Raw genomic sequence first — 16,494 nt, 5'->3', positions numbered from 1 at the left:
GCTTCTGGAATCTCCAACTCTCTTCCAGAGCGCGAGGATCTGTCAGCGGAAGTAACGCCCCTTCCAGCCCTCATGTAACAACAGCCTTCCACGTGCGCCTAAGGTCACATGGGGAGGCAACGACCAATAGCGGAGTGTGTCGTGTAGCCGAGCAGCTGGTGGTTGAGTGGGCGGGACCGGGGCTTTCAGTGCAGATAAGTCCTGAGGTGTGGGGCAGCTCGAGGCTTTACGGGAGTTGGGTAAGTTGGGGCTGCATTGGAGGGTGGGTGCTGTCACTTTGCTCCGGCTCCCTCTGGGTGCCATCTCTCTATAGGGTTACCTCTGCTTTGGTCTGGACTGGTGAATGCTGCTGCTTGGTTGTCTGTGCTGGATTCCAGGATTGCCTAGCTTGTTCTGAGGCTGCACACGGGTCAGTCTAGGACTGGGCTGATCTTTGGCTTCTATGGAGCTCCTGGTGGTGGTGATCAGTTTGTTGGATTACTTCTAAAGCTCTGTAACCTCTTACCCACCATAGAAGTATAATCCTACTGGTATTCAGCCTGAACCTTTCTTACTAGCCTTGCAGTCAACAGGGGAATGCTCTTAAAGCTGAATTCCAGGTAATTTTGTTCCATAGTTACATTGATGTTACATTAATGCATTGTTACATTGATGCTACATTAATGCATGGAAGATTTTACCCCCATTTTGACCAGGGGGTATTTTGTGATTTGGCACTGTGTGACTAATGGACAATTGCGCGGTTGTGCAACGCTGTACCTAAACGAATTTGACGTCCTTTTTTTTCCCCACAAACAGAGCTTTCTTTTGGTGGCATTTGATCACCTGTGCGATTTTTATTTTTTTTTTTTATCATACGCTATAAACAAAAGAGCGAAAATTTTGCAAAAATAACAATATTTTTCATTTTTTTTAGATGAAATTCCCCCCAAAAAAATGTAAAAATTAACATTTTTGGCCAATTTGTTTTCTGCTACCTATGCTTGGTAAAAAAAATCACAATAAGCGTATTTTGATTGGTTTGCGCAAAAGTTATTGCGTTTACTAAGGGAAAGATTTTTGTCATTTTTGTTGTTTTAACGAGTAATAGCGGCGATCTGCGTTTTTTTTTTTTTTTTTTTTTTTTTTGCGGGACTGCGGCGGACAGGTCTGACCCTTGACTGACATTTGTGACACTTTTGGGGTTACCAGTGACATTACTACAGTAATCAGTGCTATAAATATGCACTGTTACTGTAAAAATGACACTGGCAGGGAAGGGGTTAACTTTATTGGGGAAGGAGGGGTAAAGTATGTCCCTAGGGGCGTGTTTCTGTCATTGGACATGGCTACTGGTGTAGGAACAGAGATCAACGGTCCTACATAGTAGAACCGTGTGATCTCCATTTTTACACAGGGGAGAATGACAGGCGGCTTTGTTTACATCAGCCGCCCGCCTTTCTCCCTTCACGGCGCATGATCGTGAGTGACCGGCGGACATCGGGTCCGCCGGTCACACGCACTGACTTCTTAGGGAACGAGCCCGGGCGCGCGCTTGCCCGCTATTGGCTCACAAGCCAGTGACAGGCTAGTGACGTACCCATACATCACTTTGCCTGGCCGGGGCTGACCGCCGCAGTATGTGTACTTGCTGCGGTCGGCAATCGGTTAATGCATAGTTGCTACATTAATGCAAAGTTGCAACATTAATGCATAGATGCATTGTTAGTCTGGTTGGAAAAAGATGAGCCCATCTAGTTCAACCAAAGGCAAGAAAAAAACAATTCTATACACGCAGTTGATCAGGGGAAGGCAAAAGCTTCAGCAAAGCATGATCCAGTTTGCTACAGCGGGGGAAAAAAAAAAAACCTTCCTGATCCCCCAAGAAGCAATCAGACATTCCCTGGATCAACTTTACCTATAACTGTAGTAGTACCAAGTTATATTCTGTACACTTAGGAAAGAATCCAGGTCTTTTTTAAAGCAATCTAGTGAGCTGGCCAGAACTACCTCTGGAGGGAGGCTATTTAACCTTTGCACAGCTCTTACTGTGAAGAAACCTTTCCATATTTGGAGACCAAATCTATTTTCCTCTAGACAGAGTGCCCCATTGTCTTCTGTGTTGACCTTAAAGTGAAGAACTCAACACCAAGTTCACTATACGGACCCCTTTTGTATTTGTACATGTTGATCATATCCCCCCTTAATCTCCTCTTCTCAAGAGATAATTCTGTTCCTGTAATCTTTCCTCATAGCTGAGCTCCTCCATGCCTCTTATCAGTTTGGTTGATCTTCTCTGCACTTTCTCCCCCCCCCCCCTCCAATATCCTATTTATTGGTGCCCAAAACTGAACTGCATATTCCAGATGAGGAATTACTAATTTGTGCAGGGGCAAAATCATAGCCCTCTCTGGAGTCCATTCCGTCTTGATACAAAGGATTTTGCTCGCTTTGGAGACTACAGCTTGGCATTGCATGATATTAGTGTCATTCCATCCTAAAGTGGAACTTCTGCTTTAAATACTCCTGATCCCCTGGCATGCCTTTTTTTTTTTGGGGGGGGGGGGGGCATGAGTACCTAGTTTTGACAGGTGGCCTGAGCAGAAGTTCTCCTCTCCCTCCCTGCAGTCTTCTGGGACACGTCACAGGTCCCAGAAGATATTGCCTGACTATTCAGGACATGCAGTGCACACCCAGCTGTGAAGCCGAAAGCTGCCACAGCCGAGTGCCCATACTTGTGATGCCAAGAAAAAGGACAGGCGCCAATGTAGTTAGCCAGAAAGGTTTATTGCACAATATACATAATAACTTACACATAGGTAACCAAGTTCTTTGACCAGCTTCCTGTGACGTCACCTCCGGGCCGGTGGACGGCCGGATCGTGCGCTGGAGACGCTGCCATACGGACTGGAGCTTACCTATGTGTAAGTTATTATGTATATTGTGCAATAAACCTTTCTGGCTAACTACATTGGCGCCTGTCCTTTTTCTTCACTTCTGCCAGCGGATTCTTCGGAGTTTTCCTGTCAGTGCTGCCTTGTATCCAGCCATTTGGGACAGTCCCGAAAAAAGAATCTGGAGCATCCCCCGCGCCCCTCCTACAGTGGTGGACTCCTTTCTTTCTTGCCTGGTAAGAAGCGCCCAACAAACTTTTTTTCTGATACTTGTGATGCCAAGGAGCAGGGCTTTGGGCAGCTGGATCGTGGGACAGGTGAGTGTGTAAGTCAGCACCTACAGTTGTAGCTGCGGACTTTTAATAAACATAAAAATGGCTGGAACTCCTCTTTAGGCTTATGATCTACCAAAAACCCCTTCTCCACCATTGATTTTCTCTAGTATGTATGATGCATACATATTCTTAGCCCCAAGTGTATAACTCTACATTTATCAACATTAAGCCTCATCTGCCACACAGTCACCCAATTAAACCGTGCGTTGAGGTTGGCTTGTAAATTGGAGACATCCTTTAAAGAGGTTGTAAACCCTCTTGTATAACTTTTACCTATAGGTAAGCCTATATTTAAGGCTTACCTATAGGTGCTATAAATATCTCCCAAACTTGCACAGTTTAGGAGATATTTACAGCGCAAACTGCCGATGACGTCATCGGCGCAGGCGCTCTGAGGGAACGGCCACCCGTGCCGTTCCTTCAGAGCTCAGTGCCGTGAACGGCGGCTCCTGCGCGCATGCGCGGGAGTGATGTAATCGCGCCTCCGGCCAATCAGATGGCCGGAGGACGCGAACCCGGAAGCGGGACGGCAGGACATGTCGCCGTCCTGTCGCTGAGGTGGCGGCACGGCGGGGGCTTCGTTTTAAGGTAAGTACTACATAATGAGCTAGTATGCGATGCATACTAGCTCATTATGCCTTTCTATTTACAGGGCTTTTTTTTTTCTCGTTTTTTTTTTTTTGACTTTACTTCCTCTTTAAGGACGTTATTCCACTACACAGCTTGGTGTAATCTGCAAAGACTGAAATGGTACTTTGAACCCCAGACCCTATATCATTTTTAAAGATATCATAAAGTAAGGGTCCCAACATTGACCCTTGGGATTCACCACTGATAACCTTAGACCATTCAGTGTGGACCATTATAAGTATACATATTCTATACCCGTGAGATCCCAGTAGAAGTAGAGAATTGCTGTAGTAGCCAATAATGCAATAATAATCCATGCTGTCATTCAGATTTGGTGCTCAGAAGCTGTCCTTCTGCGTAGTAACCACAGGGGGTCATTTGTTTAGCATGGGTGCCATACAGAGCATTCTTTGCATTTTTCTATTGGGATGAGGTGGCAGGGCGGGGCAATAACCAACATTTCCTCCTTATCCAATTGTAGAATCCTTTGGGTTCATTGAATAAAATGCAAGGGATTTTCTGATAGACCCGTGTCAAGCAGGCCAGTATTGGGCAAATACACACTAGTTGGAGGAGAGCTGGTTTAGGTGTGGTCACTGACCTGAAGTGCAACAAATGAGATTTACAGCTACTCAGATCCCAATAATTTGTATATGTACAGTATATAAACCATCAGGTTATAGACTGGACAGAGAGGAATTACTTTGGTGCAGTTGGCCAACTTAAGCATGTATTGCACTATGAGTGAAAGAAAACCCCTGTTTTTTTCATTGCAAAGTTTGCTAGAAAGTGCATATAGTAGTGCAGTAACTTTTTCAAAGTTGAGTATGTGCAAGTTGGAATCAGAGTTTGATCTGTGAAATCGCATGACAAATCACACCTGTGTAAACGGAGGCTTACTGAACTGCAGAAGGAATGAAGTATGAGGATGCTCACCAGCGCCTTCACAATTGTTTGGAGGGACTACAAGCTGTTGGCTGTGGTGCTGGTTGTACTTGTAGTTCATCCATTCACAGAACTTTCTCTGCCCACAGGGCCGTGCTGTTTTTGAAAAGTGACAGCTGGCCTCGATGGAGGATCCCCTGCCTGCTGTCACTGAGGGGCGGGGGGAGGCAGCAGGAGCATGTTACATATTTTACCATAAATACAGGTGGACCTGTTCCAAACACGAACTTTGCTTTTAAAGCTCCTCTCTGCAAAAAACAAAAATGCTCCCTTCGCAGTATGGCTGCTCCTGTACTGCTAGGGTTAAATGCTTGTTTATATCTAGGGTATTGGAAAAAGTAGTTTCTTACCCAGTCTTCCAGGCTGCAGGACCAGACCCCGCAGGCCCTTCTTCCCTATACTCTGGAGGACACAGGTCCCCTGATGTCCTTAAGTCTATAGTACTGCTTTGGGCATGAGAACACAAAGGGACAGTCCACCGATAGATTGTGGAAGAGCGATGCCTGCTGAGATGTGGGGATCAGATATGTAAAATGTCCCATCCCATAGAACATTTAATCCTTGTAGAGATGGGATTTGAAGGAAACCTGCACTTCAAGAAACATGGAGACTGGCATTGCAGTCCACCTTCTGGAAATGGTATTTCCTCACCTGTATTTGTCTTCTGTGCTTTCTGAATCCAAAAACTGGAACAAACATTCCCAGATAGCATACTTGTTTACGAAGGTAAACATGACCACTAAGCAGTCAGTATTTTCACAAGAGGACAGCGATGGCAGTCCACATATCGGGTCTGTACAGGTTTTCTTCCCTAGCAAAGATACAGATGAAGTTTGTTTTTTAGCAGTATGACTGACTGCAATGAAAGCAGATTACTGTACATAAAATTGACTCCAGAAATAGACGGAACTGACAGTGTCATTTGATTTAGGCCCAACTGAACATCAGTTAAACTGTCTACATACTTTCCAGGTCCATCAAAACAAAAGCTGTAAAAGTCTTGGCTTATTTTCTTCAGGAAATAGTCAGAATAGAAATACCTGCCCCATGCTAGTATGCTGCAGAGAACCCTTAGGGCTCTTTCACACGGGCGGTCCGATCAGATCCGCCTGTCAGTTTTTTAAGCGGATCTGATCGGATCCTCCATGCAGCTTTATGGGGCAGCGGATGTCAGCGGAGACACCTCCGCTGCCATCCGTATCCGATCCTGTCCGTGAAATCCGGACGGATGGAAACCCTATTTTTCCATCCGTTCAGGGATCTGATGAGAGCGGACAGGCGGTCCGCTCTCATCCGCCCCCCCATAGAGAGCAGTGGGAGCTGTGACACCTCCCTCTCCGCACTGCAAGCGGAGACGGAGCTGTCATCCGCCGGCTCAGCGGGAATCGGCGGATCGATCCTCACTGAGCAGCACGGATCTGCCTAGGGAAGCGGACCGAGTGAAAGAGCCCTAACTCGGTGGGAAAGCAGTGAATTCTCTGCAGAAGTCAAACACACCCCCTGCTAAGTCAGATATGGGGCTCTGCAGTGAGCAGAAAGCATGAAAGTTGAGATTTTTAATGGCTATAATAGTAGGTGCACTACTCTAGCAATGTAAGAAGGCATACGATAGTTGTGATTTCCTTGTAGCTGATGACATACCTTGTTTGTTTTGCAGGGACCCCAGTGATGGCTTCAGCTCAATCTGTGCTCACGTTTGCTGTTTGCATCTTATTAATATCTGAGGTTATACTGGCAAAAAAGACTTACTATGACATTTTGGGGGTCCCAAGAAATGCTTCAGAGCGACAGATCAAAAAAGCTTTTCACAAGCTTGCGATGAAGTATCATCCTGATAAAAATAAAAGCCCAGACGCAGAGGCTAAATTTAGAGAAATAGCTGAAGGTAAGTTTGGTACTTGAAATAGTTTCATTATTAAGTTGTAAACTCTGAAGATATAATTTTTAGGTAGTAGGTCTGTCCTGTAACATGCAATGCAGCCATTGAGGTGATGAAACAATATATGAAGTTCACAGCCTCCATTTTTTGATGTATAAATGCAGAAGTATGTATGCAGAAATATGCACCTTAACCACTTAAGCCCCGGAAGATTTTACCCCCTTCCTGACCAGGGGGTATTTTGCGATTCGGCACTGCGTGACTTTAACGGACAATTGCGCGGTCGTGCGACGCTGTACCTAAACGAATTTGGCGTCCTTTTTTTCCCACAAACAGAGCTTTCTTTTGGCGGTATTTGATCACCTGTGCGATTTTTTGATCACGCGCTATAAACAAAAAAAGAGCGTAAATTTTGCAAAAATAGCAATATTTTTCCCTTTTTTTTATATGAAATTCCCCCAAAAATAAATGTAAAAATCAAAATTTTTTAATATTTTCGGCCAATTTGTTTTATGCTACCTATGTTTGGTAAAAAAAATCGCAAAAAGCGTATTTTGATTGGTTTGCGCAAAAGTTATTGCGTTTACTAACAAAGGGAAAGATTTTTGTCATTTTTGTTGTTTTTTTTTTTTTAACGCGTAATGGCGGCGATCTGCGATTTTTTTTTTTTTTTTTTTTTTTTTTTTGCGGTACTGCGACAATGCGGCGGACAGATCGGACCCTTGACTGACACTTTTGGGGTTACCAGTGACATTTCTACAGTAATCAGTGCTATATATATGCACTGTTACTGTAAAAATACACTGGTAGTGAAGGGGTTAACTTTATTTGAGAGGGAGGGGCTGTGTGTGTCCCTAGGGGCGTGCTTCTAACTGTGATTGGCTGGGGCTTCAACTGTATGCAGAGTGATCAATGGATCTACATAGTAGATCCATGTGATCATCTCTCATACAGAGAGGAGAATGACAGGCAGCTTGTTTACACAAGCTGCCTGACTTTCTCCCTCTCCCCCGCCGATCGCAGAGTGGCCGGCGGCGATCGGGTCCGCCGGTCACACGCGCGGGGGGGTCCGTGACCACGCGGGAGCGGGAGCGCGCCTCCGGCGGCGCGCGCTCGCTCCCTAAACCCTCACAGGCGAGCGACGTAGACCTACGTCACTTTGCCTGTGAGGGGCTGACCGCCCACGTAGATAGTCGTGCGGTGGTCGGCAAGTGGTTAAAGAGGTTGTAAACTCACATTTTTTTTTTTTTTCACCCTGCAAGAGAGACATGAGCTAGTATGCATAGCATACTAGCTCATTATGCAATACTTACCTTGGAACGAGCCCCCGCCGTGCCGCTCACTCACCTCTATGACGGGCGACATGTCCAGTCGCCCGTCTTCCTGGATCGCGGCATCTGGCCATCTGATTGGCCGGAGCCGCGGTGATGTCACTCCCGCGCGCGAGAGCCGATAGTCACGGGACTCTGAAGGAACGGCACGAGCGGCCGTTCCTTCAGAGCGCATGCGCCATTGACGTCACTGGCTGCATGTAAGGTAAATATCTCCTAAACGGTACATGTTTAGGAGATATTTACAGTACCTATAGGTAAGCCTTATCATAGGCTTACCTATAGGTACAAGTTGTAGAGGAGGGTTTACTTCCTCTTTAAGCAAGAGGTCGGCAATGGCAGCTCAAGTTTGCACGTTGTGACAGCTTTCTTTTCAATAGAATGTTAATCTGTGTAACCCTAATACTTATTTTGAATCTCCTTGAGGCTCGCTCACATGGTTTGCAACTGTGTAAAAGGTCACCTGATTTCTTCTACAGTAGATTTTTTTTGTCCTGTAGTGTGATCACATCTCCTAAAACAGTTCTGGCAGGTGAAAAAAATATATCCCATAGTTTGTAGACACTATAAATGTTGCACAAACCACAAATGTAAGCCTATTGGGGGTTTTTTTTTTTTTTTTTTACCAAAAATATGTAGCAGAATACATATTGGCCTAAATTGATGAAGAAATTTGATTTTTTTTTTATTCTTTTGTTCATTAACGGGACACTGATAACTGGTTCATAACCATTGGGTTATACTGCCCCTACAGGAGTAGGACACTAGGTAGACAAGAATTCTGGCTACACCCATGGGCAGTCCCAGAGGGTATACACCCTCTCTGCTATAGCCACTCAGTTTTATCTGCCTAGTCAGGAGTAAGGACCTAGTTCCTTGCTGGGATCTTTGGTCCTGCCAATTTTTTTTTCTTTTTAGATAGAATTTTTTTCTCCTGAATTTTTCCTGTGAGATCTACAATCCACTGCCGGACTGAGCGACAGGCTGGATAATCTAGATCCAGTGATCAGCCCAGTCTGGCCAGCAAGCTTGCACAGACCTCAGCTCTGCACTAGGTCTGCCGTGACTTGACCCCACTGGACAGGGGCTTGCCTGCAAGTTAAACGCCTCGCGAGGTCGCATACGGCCGGGGCTTGGCCTGAGTCGTAGCGTTCCTCCTGGCCGACAGTCCCCCCATTTCAATGGAGAGGGGTTCTGTCTGGAGCGGCGCCCGATTGGTTCCTAGTATAGTGAGTAGCTGTCCCCCCCCCCCCCCCGAGGGTTCTTGGGTAGACGGGGACCCCTCCTTGGGACAGTCGGCCCCTGGGTTCCCCTCCTTCCTGCGGGCACCTCCCCTTGCCAAGTCCCTCACCTGCCCCCGCTCCACGTACACTGGGGCTGTTTGGGTGGCCTGGCCACTGTTCCTGGGGTGGGGGCAGGGCGCTTACTAGCGATGAGGGCCAGGGGGTGCGCTGCCGTCAACTGGATGATCGACTGCATGGGGGAGTTGTACCTTGGGGTGGGGGGGTTCCTGCCAGGGCACCCCATCCTGTCTGGGTCTGTCCCTGAGGCCTCGACTCCCTCCTGGGTCACTGTATGCCTTGTGCTGCCGCTATTTTGTTGTAGACTGTGTGTTTTCTTATACACAGTCATGTTTGTGTAGTCCGGCAGCCATTTTGCTGTGGTTTGCTTTTGTAAATAGTGGCGACCAAGATAGTGTAGCCCTGTGGGATGTGATTTCAGTGGTGGGTGCCCCTCACCCCCTGGTACTGACACCTGGATGATTTTTCTTCCTGATCACTGCATGTGTGTTGCATTAGCCTGGTGGCTGCAGGCGCTTGTTTCTGCGGGTGGTGAGTCTGGTGGGGTCTTCTTCCGCTCTGCTGAGGATCACTTGTTGCTTGTGACTGGCAACTGTGTGGTGCTGCCAGCGTGGTGAGGATTGTCTCTTAGCAATGTTACACTTTTTGCCGGGTCCCCCTGGTTACTCATGGAGTCTTTTGGGCACATTTCTCCACCTGATCACCTCTCTGAGGCTGCGGGGGGCTCTCCGGGTCCCAACCATCCATCCATCCATGCACTGACGGTGGTCCTGGAGTCCCTTTTGTCCCAGGTGGAAGTGGTTTGTGGGCGAGCAAAAAGCACCCCCTCGCCTTCCCCTGCCTCACCTGTTTGATCGGGTCCTAAATCTGATTTGGCCACCGCGGACATGGGTCACCTTGCTGGGTCTGCAACCAGGTGCCTGGAATCCTCTGATAGTGAGGATGATTCTTCCATGTCTGCGACCACGCATGAAAAGATGCTCTGATTGTATCTGTGCATGAGACCCTAAAGATGGAGGACACAGCTGAAGCTGCGACTGAGGAGCAGCTACCCTTTGGCACTCACAAGCCATTCAGAGCGGCAAAGGGGTTTCCTTTTACCTGCCTATTTTCACAGAATTGTCGTTAAAGAGTGGGAGCGACCAAAGCGTCCCCGTGGGGTACCTAAGTGCTTTACTACCCCTATGAGAAGTTACTTTAGTGGACTGTGCCACCGGTTTCCAGATTGAACAAGGCAACCATGATTCCGGTTGAAGCGTCCCAGCCTTTAAGGATCTGGCTGACTGGAAGGCGGAGGCTTTGCCCAGCAATATGTACTTTCTGGTTGATTCGGCACTTAGGCAGGTATTCACTCTTGCCCTGGTGTTGCAAACTCTGAATGGGCTAAGCTCTTACACCGTGACCTGGTGGGGGGAACAGCTCCCCCTGCCTTTGCCAAGCTGGTGAACCATCTGGTCCAGGGGCTGCAGTTTCTGTGATGCCTCTTTGGATGCGACTCCCCTGATGGCTCGTCTGTTTTGTCAGTGGTCCTATGGCATGTCTTTTGGCTTAAGTGTTGGTCTGTGGATCAGACTTGAAAAAAGGCCTTGACTGATTTTCCTTTCCAAGGAGATCACATGTCTGGAGCTACCCTGGATGACACTAATGTCTCCCCGGGGGGGGTAAGGGTACTTTTCTTCCGCAGGCTGCTAAGGACAAGGAAACTAGTTGTAGATGTGGGCCTTCCCTCTCCGCTCATAAGTTTTTTTTTTTTTTTTTTCCCGTCCCTCAGGATCGACCGTCAAGGGCTCATAGCCTTTCAGGGCCTCTTCAAGAGGATCCAAACGAACCTGGTCAGGCAAGCCAAGATTGGGCTTCTCCAGACTCGTGGATAAGGCTCTTTCACCCATGTTGGGGGTGGGGAAATGTCTTTGCTGGTTTCCGGATCCCTGGTGCAGTCCACTAAGTCATTCGTTCTGGCTACAAGATGGAGTTTCGTTCTTGTCCTCCGGCAAGGTTTTTTCCTTCCAACTTGTGCCTGTCCCCAGATGGCTTACAGGGCCCGTTTGGGGTGATACAAGACCTGTTCCTTCAAGGGAAGATTGTCCCTGTTCCGACTTTGGAACATTTTCAGGGTTTTTACTCAAACCTGTTCATAGTCCCCAGGAAGAAAGGCAAAGTGTGTCCAATCCTGGATCTCAAGGCACTCAACTACTTGCGGGTACAGAAGTTCAGAATGGAGTGGTGACATCTTGCGTCGGGAGATTTCCTTGCCTTTATGGATATCAAGAATGCCTACCTTCACATTCCAATATGTGCCAGTCAGCTTTGCTGTGGGAGAGGAGCATTATCGGTTTGTGGCGTTACCCTTTGGTCTCGATTCTGCTCCTCGGATCTTCACAAGTGTTAGCCCCGGTGCTAGCTTTGCTAGGCCAAAATGGGATCATAGTACTGGGCTACCTGTACTATTTCCTTCTGCGAGTGGAGTCTCCCTCTGCTCTGGTGGTAAACCTGGAGATCACAATACCAACTCTGCGGAAGTTCGGCTGGATTTTGAATTTTCAGAAGTTCTAGGTCCGTCTACGAAGCTGGACTATCTGAGCCTGACTCTGGACTCGGCCTTAGCCAGAGTGCTCCTTCCTCTAGACAAACTACAGAGATTGCAGGCTGCAATTTGCCTCCTGCTGTTGAGCAGATGGTCGTTTCCCCGGACTTGCATGTGGGTGCTGGGCCTGATGGTGTCTGCCTTCGAGGCGTTTCCATTTGCACAGTTCCATACGAGGTTGCTGCAAAGGGAGATTCTGACCAAATGGACCAAGACTCTGCAGTCTCTGGACCAAGACTCTGCAGTCTCTGGACCAAGACTCTGCAGTCTCTGGACAATCCAATCTGGCTGAATAAGGGAACGAGCAAGTCCCTGATATGGAGGCTTCGATGGGAAAATCCTTTCTCCCCTTGTATTGGACAGTTGTCTTTAGGAGGCGTCCTCTGTGAGCATTCTGCTCAGAGGAAATGGATGCTGGAAGTGTCCAAACTACCAATCACTGTCTTGGAACTCTAAGCGATCAGACTGTATCTGGATCATTGGACAGATCATCTTCAGGGTTGTCCAGGGCGCATTCAATCAGACAATGGCACGACCGTGGCTTATGTCAATCACCAAGGGGACACAAGTGTCCCGGTGGCTCTGGAGGTAGCCGGCATTTTAAGGTGGGCAGAACGGTTCCTTCCAGCCCTCTCCTGTACACATTCCCAGGGTGGAAAATTGGCAGGCAGATTGCCTCGGTCAGTAGGCGTTGGACCAAGGGGAGTGGTCCCTTCATCCGAAGGGGTTTCATCAGCTGTTTCTGGTAGGGCACCCCTGAGGTGGATCTGTTGGAGTCTCGGTTTAACAGAAAAGTGCAGAGGTTTGTGGCTCAGTTAAGGTATCCTTTGGCGGACGCCACAGATGCACTGGTGGCCCCGTGAGGTCCGTATCGGCTGATTTAAGTCTTCCCTCCTCTCAAGCTTCTGCCCAGACTTCTAAGCAGGATCAAGGCAGAAGGGATTCCGGTCATCTTAGTGGCTCCAGATTTGCATCGTCGGGCTTGGTACAGCGATCAGGTGCGGCTGGTCACGAACATTCCTTGGAAGCTTCCTCTCAGGGAGTATCTGCTGTCCCAAGGACCGATCTAGCTTGCTTTAGTCGCTGGCTTTGATGGCTTGGATGCTGAACGCCAGGTGCTGAAGGATAGGGGTTTATCAGAATTATCTGAATCGGTGATTCCTACACTGTTGAAAGCTAGGAAATCTTTGAATGCAACTAACAAATATTTGTCAATTTTTAAATTGCGCCTTTTTGAGAAATGGTGAAAATCGAACGTTCGCTAAAATTTCTCATTCTGGAGGTCTTAGTCTTTCAATTACAGCTTTCAGAGTTTGTGAACCCCCTCAAAACCATATATTTTCTGAAAGCACATGGCCAGTAGACTAGGTGCTATTGATTTTCCGTGCCCCCTTTTTTGCTAAACATACTCAAAAATCATTAGATTCATACATGGCTACATTTTACAAAAGTCCTACTAAACAAAAAAAGCAGGGGGGGGGGGGGGGGGGTTAACTGTTATAAGGTAATAAACAAATTTGCGCATTTTAAATTGTGCTTTTGTAAAATAGTATATAAAAAAACTTAAGGTGTAACGAAACATTTTCTGGAAGCACATGACCTGTAGAAAAAAGTACTGCTGATTTTTTTTTTTTTTTTTTTTTGGACCCCGCAATAATTGCGCAAATGTTCATCAAATCACTATTTTTACAAGAAATACACTAAAATCATTATTGGTGAACACAAACACTACATAACTTAAAAAAAATGGCACTGGGATGCACAGGTATTTCGTGCAGGCAGTCCCATTTATGTCAGTTGAGATGCAACAGCTTCACAGGCAAAGCCGCTGTTCCCAATCTGACATCCATGTGGGTGCACGACCTCGAAAGCAGACAGCGTGAGCTCAGGGATATGCACCCAGACCTACATGGATGTCAAATTGGGAGCAATGATTCTGTTTGTGCTGTTGCTACATCCCAAATTACATCAATGGGACTGCCTGCACAGGGATGCATGGACCACCTGTGCATCCCTGTACAGGTAAACATGCCCATGCAGGGTTGTATGCACTATGTGAACCAAGTCTTTAGGCCCCTTTCACATGAGCAAGACCAATTTGGGTCTGCCTATCCATTTTTTAAGCAGGTCGATCAGACCACCTATTCTCTTTGGGGAGGCAGATCTAAACTGACTTGTCCGTTTACACCTGCCTACATCCAATCTGCCAAAAACAGATGAAAGGGGATCTGTTCTCCTTCTGTCTATCAGATTGTATCGGATGGAAGTGTCCAGGCAGTTAGTTTCCATCTGACCGCCCCATTGACAATAGTGGGCTGATGAAGAGTGAGCATGAACCTGCCATTGGCCTGCTTAGCGGGGATCATTGGACAGATCCACTTGCTGTAGTCTGCTCCATGTCAAAGGTGCCTTACTATGGATTTTTAGAATGTTTTTTTTTTTTTTTTTTTGAGGGAAGGGGGATGCAAAAGAGTGGGGGGGGGGGGGGGGAGTCCTTTTTTTATTTTTTATTTTTTTTTTTTTGAGTAAGAGTGGCAGAAGGTGGAGAGGCTGGTGACAGGGAGCGGTGGCATTGGGGGTGGGGTGTCACACACTTGAGGTGAATAACTCATAATTAGCTCATCAGAGATATAGGTAAATCCTGTGTAATAGTCTGCGGAACAATTCTGCAATAAGTTTATGGGGGAGGAATGCAGGTCCGTATGACTGTACCTGGCCAGCTGGAAGCAGTGCTATATATAGGTCCTTACGACATATGTACCTGGCAGTGAAATTGTTAAAGTATGGATGGATATGAACAACTCATGCACTTGATTTTTGTGAAGATTTCTTTTCTTGAGAGCTGTATTTAAAAAAAAAAAAAAAAAATATGATTAACAAAGAATTTTTATTTTTGCATTTTAGCATATGAGACCCTTTCGGATGAAAACAAACGGAAGGAGTATGACCAGTTTGGCCATGATGCCTTTGCAAACGGTGGAAGAGGAGGCAGCGGCAACGAAAAGCATTTCCACCAGCATTTCAATTTCGAAGACCTTCTCAAAGAATTTGACTTTTTTGGAGAGAGTCAGCACACTAGATCAAAAAGACATTTTGAAAACCATTTTAGGAGCCACCAGGATCCTTCTAGCAGGCACAGGCGTCACTTTGATGACTTTGCATTTGGCGGAGGTTTATTTAATGACATGTTTGAAGATATGGAAAAAATGTTTACATTTGGTAGCTTTGGGGATGCACCACGACATAATCTAAGAACTGAGCAGAGGTTTCAGGGGTCCAGCAAGCATTGCAGAACTGTTACTCAGCGAAGAGGAAATATGGTTACAACCTACACAGATTGTTCAGGGCAATGATCTGCACATGAAGCTCTATTTCTGCAAAGCTGCGCAAGAGCCAATGAACTACCAATAAAAGCTTTATTTTACAATTTAAAAGTACTCCAATGTACAGTTCAACAGAACATACAGCAAATAGCAGGAAAATACCTACAGCATGCACAGTAAATGTTGTGTAATAGGGTGCTATAGAATTACATTGCTCACAGATAATTTATTTTAGAATTTCAAGGAAACTATGTAAAATTGTAAATGGATAAACTGGTTGTAACATTTCCTCACTACTTTATTTAACAGAATTAAGTGGCATTTAGTATGTTCCAGTAGCTCTGCTTTTCTGAATTTTATTGCTTAACCGCTTCCAGTCTTGTGGCCCTTTTTTAATGGGTCCTTACTCCAGAGGGTGGGACAGCCTTCCCTATGTAATGTATGGCGGTCAGTGGTTACATGATGGGAGCCCATCCCACTGGCTCCTCATCGGAACTAAAGACCAGGCCAGGAGCAGTCTGCAGTTGTCACTACAGGGACCATGACTTCAGCACAAAAACATCGGCCACTGTGGTCACGTGGCATTTAGTTATTAAGCCCATATTCCTTGCTTCTGCACATTATGCTATGTGGTCAGTTAAAGGTTAAAGAGGAATTTTATTTGGTTTCCTTTTCTTGATTTATTAGTCTTCCCCAAATTTAAACTACAGTTTCTGTTTGGCTTTTTCTCATCTTGTCAAAACAAGTGAAATCCATTAATGGTATGGCTCTCAATGGTATTGCTTTGGCAAGAGTTGCCCTGTTTGATTTGTGTGGGTAATGATCTTTTAGCATATGTTGCGGTTTATATAGCTTAAAGGTTTAGAAGAGCTGCCACAATCTGTGCCAGACTAAAATTTAATGAACCATAATACTACATAATTCATATATTTAGTATAGGACTTTTTTGATTCACTGGCATTTATTTTTGCCACATTTACATGCTGGCCATCAAAAATGTTGGTGACAAGAGACAAGCTGACATTGCCAAGAAAGGCTTAATTAAATGCAGCAATAGGGTTTTTATTGGATTTAAACCATGATAAGGAACATTCACCTTTGTCAGTGTGCCCCTGACAGTATTACACGCTATCCCAAATCGTGCCCCCCCCCCTTTTTTTTTGTCCCCTTTGCATGTAAATATGGCAAAAAAGTGATGTGGTCCCTTTAAACGTGGAGGTGACTGCAAAGTGTCCTCAAATCTAAAAGGAATGCAAAGAATATAAAACATTTTACAAATCGCTTTACAATAAT

General features: G+C 46.2%; 1 protein-coding gene across 1 annotated transcript; it reads left to right on the top strand.

The window, feature by feature from the left end:
• The first annotated feature begins 114 nt into the window (after positions 1-114).
• On the top strand, positions 115-15,312 carry DNAJB9 (DnaJ heat shock protein family (Hsp40) member B9). The gene is made up of 3 exons (XM_082255428.1): positions 115-239; positions 6,441-6,668; positions 14,783-15,312. The coding sequence occupies exons 2-3, from the start codon at positions 6,452-6,454 to the stop codon at positions 15,229-15,231; spliced, it is 666 nt and encodes a 221-aa protein (XP_082111554.1). The 5' UTR covers positions 115-239; positions 6,441-6,451; the 3' UTR covers positions 15,232-15,312.
• The last annotated feature ends 1,182 nt before the right edge of the window (positions 15,313-16,494 follow it).

The sequence above is a fragment of the Pelophylax lessonae genome, assembly GCF_965119305.1.
Source record: "Pelophylax lessonae genome assembly, chromosome: 4".
NCBI classification, from domain to species: domain Eukaryota; kingdom Metazoa; phylum Chordata; class Amphibia; order Anura; family Ranidae; genus Pelophylax; species Pelophylax lessonae.
This window is presented reverse-complemented; position numbering and strand designations above follow the sequence as displayed.

Excerpts from the sequence above, each read along its gene's own strand:
- DNAJB9 (XM_082255428.1), top strand. The coding sequence starts at position 6,452 with ATGGCTTCAGCTCAATCTGTGCTCACGTTTGCTGTTTGCATCTTATTA. Across the intron at positions 6,669-14,782 it reads ATTTAGAGAAATAGCTGAAG|CATATGAGACCCTTTCGGAT; the intron begins GTAAGTTTGGTA and ends TTTGCATTTTAG.